General features: G+C 29.1%; 1 protein-coding gene across 1 annotated transcript; it reads left to right on the top strand.

Annotated features, from left to right (window-relative positions):
• Positions 1-7,081: 7,081 nt before the first annotated feature.
• LOC113783947 (uncharacterized) lies at positions 7,082-8,676 on the top strand. Its single transcript, XM_027330128.1, has 3 exons — positions 7,082-7,909; positions 8,010-8,162; positions 8,428-8,676. The coding sequence occupies exons 1-3, from the start codon at positions 7,082-7,084 to the stop codon at positions 8,674-8,676; spliced, it is 1,230 nt and encodes a 409-aa protein (XP_027185929.1).
• Positions 8,677-10,985: the final 2,309 nt, after the last annotated feature.

Below are 10,985 nucleotides of genomic sequence, written 5' to 3'. Positions count from 1 at the left end.
TATATAATTTATTTAAATCTTTCAACACTTTAACCTTTAACTCAAATCAGTTCAACTATTTACCCTTCCCTGACAAATTCTTATATAATTTTGATTGATGAATATTTATTAGAAAGATTTAAATTAGACACCTAAAGCACCTAATTAGAAGAAATAATTAACACCTCATTCGAAAAAGAAAATGGAAAAAAAATCATGTCTAATAAGAAGTTAAGAATCTCTATTGTTAATTCATGAATACATTTGATTTTGTTTTCTTTCAGAGTCTGTTTCATGTTCAGTATATGATAAAGACCAAATGAGATATATATTGACTTAATAAAATATAGATAGGATAAAAAGATTTATCATATCAAATATTTGTTACGCACAAAATAATAAATTTGATAAGATTAATTTATCATATTTAATGTTTGGTACATATTAGTCAACCATATGATACAATTGTTGAGACAAAATATCTCTAATGGTTTTAATGATAACAAAGTTGTTTAAAAGATTATGATTGTGGTTAATGACTAATCTGTATTTTTGAGTGAATTCTTATAAGAAAACATGTTAATCATCAATAAGACAAAAAGGAGAAAAATCTGATTCAAATCTGGAAGATTGAAATACGAGAGGATGACCTCGTAAAGAGGATGAAGCTTCAAATAACAAAAATCTCATCCTCACTGAAACAAATGTTTTTTAAGGTATTAAAGAATGAATAAATAAGACATTTGATATAAAGAAGTTAGAAGGCAAAATGAATAGGTACGAGGTCGGATTGTACAAGGTTGGAGGACGGTTCTATAAAGTCCACGTCCTTCCCAAATGTGGAAAGCAACCCATCATATCAAGTGCAAATGCTAAAAGCATACCTATATATCATTCTTGTATGATTGAAAACGTAGAGTCAATCTATAGAAAGACAACAACAAACAAGCCAAAAATAGAAGCCTTCACATGTCTTGAAGAAAGGAATTATGAACCACGTGCAAGAGGATGAGATGTACGATGTACGAGGACGACAATACGATATAAGAGGATGGATCTATTGCCAACATCATTATCAAAAGTTGAAAACGACCTAGCACTTCAACTTTCAGAAAGGTTGTAGCCCACAAAGTCAAAGATATAGTCTTACATGTCTTGAAGAATGATAAAAGAAAAGGACAACTCAAGACCAAGTTCCAAGGAGTTTGATCCTCCTGCTCGAGGATAGAGTGAATCTGTCCAAAGACAACTGGATGACAATTCTGTAAATATGATGAAAGACCTTGGACTTTTTGGTTGAATCTCCAACGGTCATAAAGATCTTGTAACATGGAAAGATCATCACAAGACTTCTATTAAAGGCAGGGAGCTCTTTATTATCAAATACACAACAACATTGCATAAAAAGATCAAGTATCTCAAAGCTATCAAAAGCAATATCCATCCTCTCTTTATACTTTCTATAATCCTACACTAGATCTTTGAAATATCTTTTGAGAAAGTGTTTAAGTAAAGAGAAACAATCTTATACATATCACTTTGTAATTTCCACGTGAGTTACACTTGGAAATAGTTGGAACTTGTTAGAAATAAGATTGTAAGCTTGATAAGGCTAAAAGAATACACAACATGTAATCAACCTCTATGAGAGATTGATTAGTTTGATCATTAGTTAAATCTCACAAGTGTGTGAGGACTGGACGTAGCCTTCATTGAGTGAACCAGTATAAAAGTTGTGTGTGTGTGTCATTCTCTACATTTTTTCTTTCTTTTACTCAACACAAATTTAAAGGTTTAAATAACCATCCTCGAGTTCGCATCCTCTCAGAGAGGATAGCATTTCAAAACACGTGAAAAATATTTTTAAACAGTAAAATCCCTATTCAACCCTTCTAGTGATATTTAGTTACATCAACGATATATCATGATAAAATGACAAAGTTATCCTTATAATCTATTTAGATTTTTTCTTTTAAAGTAACATTTATCATTTTAATTTTTTTTTATAAATAAACCAAAAATTCTGAGAAAAAAAGTAAATAAATTATAAAATAATCTTCTATAGTTAAGAAAGCTGTTTACACTATTAAATAAATAACTTAAATTTTTAAAAGTTGCAATACATTGCACCGAATTTAAATTGTCAAAAACATATATAACAATAAAATAATGACTTATAATTGATTGATTATTTGGTATTGGTATCATTAATACTTCATTCTATGGTACTTGAATCACACACCAACATATATATGAAAAATGAAATCTCGAAAGGATTTTTTTTTTTATTTTTTTTGTTTAAAAGGGAAAAATATTATTAATTAATATTTGGGAATTGGTACATGAAATATCAACTTATTATTATGGAGAATACATTGCAGAGTTACACTATTTAATAGTAATAAAAATTCCTCTTAAAGTATAAGCGTTAGGACGTCACACCCACATTTACACAAGATATTTTTATAAAAATTCTTAATTAAAAATGATTTAACATCAAATATAGCTAAAATCTATTAAATAAATATTTCTGACATAAAAACATGTTCAAAACTTAGAGATAATTAATTTTTATGTCTTACATAAAAATCGAAAATAACACAATCGATCAATAGAGTTTACAAAATATAAATTAGTTCATAACTCAACAAAACACAACAAAATACTCCCACTCAGTATCACCTATCAGAGCATTGATCACCAACCGATAACCTGAAACAATTGCGCTCTCGCAAGCGTTAAACACAAACAACAAGGGGTGAGTTTCGAAAACATGTAATAGTATAAAAAAACTGAGAAGAAAACATAAAACATCAATTAAACAATGAATTATATCAAATCCCAATTAACAGTAATAATTAAGGTAAAGCATTGATACAATCCACAAAGTCAAGTAAGTCAACACACAAATCAAGTAATGTTACGCATGCTCTTATGCTCTAGACTTATCCTCCTTCTTTAGTATCATTCTAATTCTGAAGTACTTGGTTATGAGACTTGATACTATGTCACCACGCAAGTGGGCGGACAATTCAAATTGGCCATGTCCTCAAAGATCCCCTCAACTCAACTCGGGGCACATATACACGATAGTCGAAGTAAACGTGTGTTGTATGGTAGTTCCGACATTTGGAGTGCTACCTCCAAGTCACCTAGGAGTTCCCCACTCGGAAACCTCCAAGGTCTGACAATCTTACCTTAAGGCTCAACAGTACAACCACACTCATTCAGTTATACTTTCCTGAAACTACTAGGCTTGTCATACCCTACATATATGATGACAATATAATCATCACTTCAAATAAATAACATCTATATTCTCCCCTCGTTGGCCTAGGCTACTCACTCCATTAAGAGAACCACCATTGACACATGTCGAATTCATCACTATTCAATTAAACACAATATGCATTTCATCATATTCGTCAAGGTGGTAACATCATAAGTCAACAAGTACACATCATCAATGCATATTTCCATAGTCATATATTACATCTAAAATTTATCATCATGATACACAAGCTCCAACATTACAGAATTTTCACTCACAGATAATAATACTAGATCATTTACACACACCACGTCAATTGTAATGCAAATAATTACAATTCATCACATAATATATCATATAGCAATATCAAGGGTAGATATAAACAAAACACATAATACGTCAAATACACAATTCTACAATAATTTAACTACCACACGATCTTAGAAATCAAACCAAATAACACCCTATAAGAGTTTTAACTCATATTTTAACTTCACCAAATTCAAGTTTTCTCATTAGTCAATTATTACTCAAAAATGCTCCAGTCGTATGTAGCGAGCCTCGAATGAATTATGAGAAAAACTGTTTTCTCGTTCATCTCACTTAATTTACACTTATGAATTCAAACTCACTCTCACCCAATACCTCAGTTTGACGCTTTCGTACGAAATAAGAATCAGAGCAATTTTCAGCAACCATCACATGTCGACAATGTGCAACAAACGAGTCCAAAAGCGTCGACGAATTTGCAAAGTCAATGAAATATGATTGATAATTTACGCGGAGCATAAAAATCAGTTTTATATAATTAATAAAAATATTAAGAGAAGAAACATATTCAAAACGAAGTGAAACAAGTTATTAGAGAAGATCTCACTAACGCACTAGAGTGTCGACAGGGTCCAACATCAACTTCACTGAAACACACAAACGAGTAGTGCTTCTTGAAGGTTTCGACGAGAGAAATAAATAAAAACGATATCAGTTTTTCAAGACGTTGAACTTGCTGGCCGAAATTCAAGAAAATAGTCGCAACAATGGTGGAAACCCATTTTTTAAAGTGTAACAGTTTACGATATCAAGCATAGGTAAAAGAAGAAGGTGTTTCGTGGAGTCCAAGTATGGTCTCGGTTTTCTTTGGTGATAATCGGGGTGGTTGGAATCTTGATCAAAAGGTGGAGGTGCAATTTTTGACAAAGAGAAATAGGGGTTTCAATTTGCGATTCAGGTTTGGAATGAAAGAGAAGATCAAAAAGATCATAAATATGGTCTCGATTTTGCACGACACCTAATGTGATGGTCATGATCAAGGAGAGAAGACAGAGATGAAACGGCTAGAGAGTAACAACATAATGAAGAGGATGGAGACAAGAATCTGGTCACGGTCCTTCCTTTTTTTCTTCTTAATAATAATAATAATAATAATAATAATAATAATAATAATAATAATAATAATAATAATTATTATTATTATTATTATTATTATTATTATTATTATTATTATTATTATTATTATTATTATTATTATTAATTAGGTTTATTTTGTATATGAGTCTAACCAATAAAACACATTTTAATCTAAAATAAAACACATATTTTTCAACACAATTTAATTATTAAAATATTCAAATATTTCAAAACTAATATGTTATAAAATAAAGTAACTAAAGTAATTAATCTTTTAAAATATATTAATAACCAAGACTCTGGCATTCAAAATAATTACTATAATATTTTTTTTTGAAATCATAAAATAAATAAATATAAATTCAACATTTTATATTAATTACTAAATTATAATAAATATCTATTATATCACAATGCCGTAACAAATATATAAAAATAAAGGAAATCAAACACAATAATATTACTATCTCAAGATAATTATTTATAAAATAAATAACTAAAAATATAAAATAGTTATAAATAATCGAAATATAACTATGTGCACAGTTAACATCAGTCAAATGCGCAGAAAAATATAACATAGAAAGGCCACATATAAAGAAAATTAATCCTAAAAATATCAACATATATTCTAAATTAATGTTAATACCAAATTAATTATTTAAAATTTTATTTCATTAATAAAATAATTTATTATGAAATTTGGGGTGTTACATTATGTGTTATCCAGAATCAGGTTCAATAAAGATCAAGGATGGTGAAATTGTAACCATAGAATTTAGATATAAAAATGGCTATCGCTCTAGAGCTATGAGACATATGTATATCTATTTGACGGATAGATTACCTAAAAATATATAGACCAACTCAGGTATAGAATTTCTACAATATTGTATGTGATCAACTTTTTATAATATTAAAATAAATAAAAAAGTTACTACACGGGAAATTTTTATTAATTGAAGAGTTATTTTCATGACACTTCCACTTTTTTTTTTTGGTCTGTGGACTTCGACTTTCTAATCACAAATACTTTTGATTTGAGAGAGCACAAAACTATTTGTATCTTTCAATCACATATACTTTTGAATAATAAAAATTAGATTTTATTTATTTTCTACGAATATGTTTGATGGATGTAGTACTTAATCAATTGTTACTTTCTATACAATTGTGATATCTTTTAGGAGGAAAAGTCACCCTACCAGGCAATATCATGACAGTAATGCCAAAACCTAGACAATATTATCTAAAGCGATCAAAATTTAGTATATTTTATTTAATGGTAAAAATATAGAAAAAATCAAATATTTAATAATATAAAAAAAAGATAAAATTATACTTAATTAGATAAAATGAAAGGTACATTTGGAAGGAATAATGTCAAACCAAAACTAAATATTTCAGTAATATACAATATAGATACCATATTAATTTTTTTACATATTTACGGAATACAACTTGCAAATTGAATTTAATCTTTTCAAAATGTTTGTGAATTTATTATTTTGATATTTAGTAATTTGACATGTTTTGAATGTGGAGAAAACAAATAAAAGTAAGAGTATTTATGTATTTAGATGGTATTGAAGTTGCTAACTTCGTAGTAGCAACTTCATAGATATGTGTGTCTACAAATTAGTAGAGGTAGAGCTTCCTTGATTTCATTAAAGGGGGCTGAAATATATTACACAAATATATTTTCTTTCTTACACATCCAAAAAACCCGCACAGGTTCTTGACGGAAAAAATACTATTTTTCTATTAAAAAATACTATTTTTTTTGACGATATCCAAATCTTTTTTTTTTTTAAATATACTTTCAAATAATTAAGAAAGAAAGATTTGAATCGAACATATATATATATATATATTCAAAAACCTATTATTTAAAGGTATGATAATGTTAGAATCATTTTTGTCAAAAAAAAAATTTTATATTTGTATAAAGATAGTTATATAATTGGCGAAACCACTTTTTTGTTTAGAGACATAATATTTTGAAATCAAAATTTTGGTGTCAAAATACAGTGTATTTTGCATACGATAAAAATAAGAGAAAAACAGAGATAAACGCATATGATGTTTGTTTTTCGATGTTAAAATAACACTTTTTTTAACTAATTAATTATCATAACAACTCTTTTTCCGAATTTTTTTATCAAAACAACTCAACAATGATAACAACAAAAATTACTGAAACAACTTATAAATTGAATACACCTTAACCGCCCAATATAAATAGACATTCGATGTCTTCTTTAATTGACACCTAGTCACGCCAGTTTCACTATATTGATGAACCTTTCTATATAAAAAGCGCCAAAACCAACATCCATATGCACAAAATATCATTACCAGAGCAAAGAAAAAATCTTCACCATGGGGTTTGTTATATGTAAAACGTTAATATTTTTATCATCAATGATAGTATTGCTATCAACCACAACAAGTGCAATTTATTCGGGAGCTGAATTTGAAATTAATAACAACCTAAAGACTGCAACTTTTATTTCTCAAAAATTTGAAGTGGGACCCGGAAAAGTTGCAGTGAAAACTTTTTTAGATATAGAATTTCCAAAGGGTCATATTGGAGTAAAAAGCTTTGATAGTGAAATAGTTGACGAAGAAGGAAATTCTGTACCATTACATGAAGCATACCTACATCATTGGTTTGCAATTAAATACCAATCAAAAGTATGGAATAATACTTCACCAATTCCTCATGATCCTATGGAAGATGCTATTTACATTAGAAATCAAGGAACATGTAATAGTTATATTCTTCCAGCTTATTGGGGCTTGGGAGGTGAATCACGAGGAACGATTTCAAAACTTCCAAATCCTTATGCCGTAGAACTTGGTGATCCTAAAAATGTTCCAATTGGATTCCAAGAAAAATGGCTCCTCAATCTCATGGTAATTGATACACGTGGCGCAATAGATAAAAAAAGTTGCTCGGAGTGTAGGTGTAACAATTTTATTAATTTGCCAAAGAATTTTTATAATGATACATTTGGCATCGATGGCAAACCATTATCCCCAAATTATAAAGGAGGATTATTTTGTTGCAAGGATGAACTGCAGTGCAAATTGAAAAAAGGTTTTGAAGCACCTAGGAGAAAGCTTGCCATAAGATACAAAATAACATGGGTTGATTGGGACCAACATCAAATTCCTGTTAGATTTTACATACTTGATGCAACTGATCGAGTAAAAAAAATTGGTTCTCTAGTAATCCATGATTGCCAGGTAAATTTCAATTAGTTTCAAATTTCAATTAATATTAAGTTAAATTCCAAAACATAATATGTAATATTACTTTTTTGTTCCTTCAATTTGATGGTTATAGGCAGAGTATACTATTCCACCAAGTAATCATGATATAAAGCATTCCCCTCATCATATTCAGAAAGCAAACATTCCAGTGGAAAAAGGTGGTTATCTCATCTATGGCACTGCTCATATGCATACAGGTGCCGTTAACGGTTCTATATATGGACAGGTAATGATCGTCATATTATATTAACGTGCAGATGGGTACTAATGTGTTAAAAATTCTATTGTCTTACATAATTTCATAATCTTTATGATTCTATCAATATGCATGTCTAATTAATTTATTTGTGTGCAAGTATTTTATATAAAAAAATAACTGCAGTGTGTTTGTCATGTTCCTTTAGTGAAAAATTTTACTTTTCTAAATTATTGTAAGAAGTCTATATTTTAAATCATCCTCACTTCTAATGATAAAATTTTTATGAATTTAGGATGGGAGGGTTTTGTGTACTTCAAACCCAACATATGGAAAGGGAGAGGAACCAGGTAATGAAAAAGGTTACGTGGTTGGAATGTCTACGTGTTATCCAGAACCAGGTTCAATCAAGATCAAGGATGGTGAAATTGTGACCATGGAATCTAGATATAAAAGTGGCTATCGCACTGGAGTTATGGGGCATATGTATATCTATTTGGCAGATAGGTTACCAGAAAATATATATAGACCAACTCAGGTGTAGAATTTCTACAATATTGTATGTGATCAACTTTTTATAATATTGAAATAAATAAACAATTATTACACATGGAATTTTTATTAATTGAAAAGTTATTTTCATGACACTTCCATTTTTTTTTTGTCTGTTGACTCCTACTCTCTAATCAAAAATACTTTGGACTTGAGAGAGCATGAAACTATTTGTATCTCTCAATCACATATACTTTTGAATAACAAAAATTAGATTTTATTTGTTTTCTACGAATATATTGTTGAGACAAACTCTATATTTAAAGTTTTGATGAAAATAAACAAAGGTTAATTAAGAAAATTAATTATGATTCTAAAATGTTATGTTAATTTAACATGTGTTTTTGAGTGGATTTAATTCAGAACAGAATCAAGCGAATCAAGAAAAGACAGCAACGAGATCATTCTGCATCATAACAGAGAATGATCTCCAGCTTCAACAACTGTCCATCACATCATATTGGTCAAACCTTTTCTATCTCTTTGACAAAGAGTCTGCCCTGAAAATTATTCATATCTAATCAGTACATGGCAAGGAACAAATATGAATCATTCAGACTCAAAAAGGTTATTTGATCTCAAAGATCAAAGGACTCAAAGACAGACAAAAGTCATGACAGTCTGCAAACTCCAAAAATCAAATGTCAAGAAAGTTCGATCAATCTGGGCATATGACAAGACAATTACAAAGGAAATTCAGAACGTTTAAAACGGGAACTCCAGAATGATTATTGAAGCTCAAGAAAGTTCAAACTGACAAACCAAGAACGTTAATCATTCTCCGTTTTCTGCACAAAGACAACAACTCTGTTTCTTCTCCAAACTGATCTGTAATTCATCTCCAACATTCTCAAGCTACACTCAAGACTCAAGACAGATAGTGTGCCATCCAAGATCAATAAAGAAACGTCAAGAGTATTTTCTAAAAAAGGACATAATTGCTTTAAATGCTAAAACCATTAAAGTCAAAAAGCTATTTCAAAGAAGGATCATTTTTATTCTAAAAATAATGTTTCAGTCAAAAAGCAGAGTCTCTCCAACAGCTCTTGTACTTTCATTCTTTTCCTCTACAACCTATAAATAGAAGGCCAATATCCCGATTCAAGGCAAGAAATTCAAGTGCTTCGAAATCCATAATCAATCATATACATACTTGAAATTCTGCAAAAACAGAGGCAATCATACTCACTGATTTCTGCGAAACAGTTGTTGGCTTTTACTTATCAAATAGTTTGTGCAATTGTCATTAGATCCTTTGTAAAGAATCAATTCTCAAACAAGAGTTGAGAAATTTCAGATTCTGTCAAAACAACCAAATTGTAAAAACTCAAACTATAAGAGTTTCTTTATAGTTTGTTTTAAGATTACTTCCTATCAAGGTTAGATAGGTGCTGGTATTGCTTTCTGGGTAGAAAGCATTAGAGGTTGAAATAGATCAAGGTTGATCTAAGACTAGGTGTTGTAAGTTCAAGAAAGCTCTTTTACACTTAGTGAAAAATCTCACAGTGTGAGGACTGGACGTAACCCACGTTGGGTGAACCAGGATAAAATCCTTGTGTGGTATTCTCTATCCTATCTCTCTATTTATCATACTGAATTAATTAAAACATAAACTGATTTTCTGTTTTCAACTAATCAAGGAACGTTCTCCGTTTTACTACTAAAACCAAGAACGTTCTCTGTTTTCTGTTTTCATAACCAAGATCAATCTTGAGTTATTTTCTTAAGTTTTAACAGGAATTTTTAAAAGGTACATTTACAATTTAAACTCCCCTTTCTTGTAAATCGACATTGTTACTTCATATATTTGATTGATGTAGTACTTAATCAATTGTTACTTTCAGTATGATTGTGATATCTTTATTTTTAATATTAAACATATGTTAATCCAAATCATACAAAGATCCTCTAACGTTAAGGAGATAAAGTCACCCTACCAAGCAATATCATGATAGTAATGCTAAAACCTAGACATTATTATCTAAAGCGATCAAAATTTATTATATTTTATTTAATGGTATAAATATAGAAAAAATCAAATATTTAATAATATAAAAAAATATAAAATTATAATTAATTAGATTAAATGAAAAGTACATTTGAAAGGAATAATGTCATACCAAAACTAAATATTTCATTCATATACAATATAGATACCATATTAATTTTTTTACATATTTATGGAATACTACTTGCAAGCCTATGAATTTAATCTTTTCAAAGTGTTTGTGAATTTATTATTTTGATATTTAGTAATTTGGAATATTTTTAATGTGCGAAAATCAAATACAAGTAAGAATA

The sequence above is a fragment of the Cicer arietinum genome, chromosome 5, assembly GCF_000331145.2.
Source record: "Cicer arietinum cultivar CDC Frontier isolate Library 1 chromosome 5, Cicar.CDCFrontier_v2.0, whole genome shotgun sequence".
Taxonomy (NCBI): Eukaryota; Viridiplantae; Streptophyta; class Magnoliopsida; order Fabales; family Fabaceae; genus Cicer; species Cicer arietinum.
Note: the sequence above shows the minus strand (reverse complement) of the source record. Positions and strands in the feature narration are given on the sequence as shown.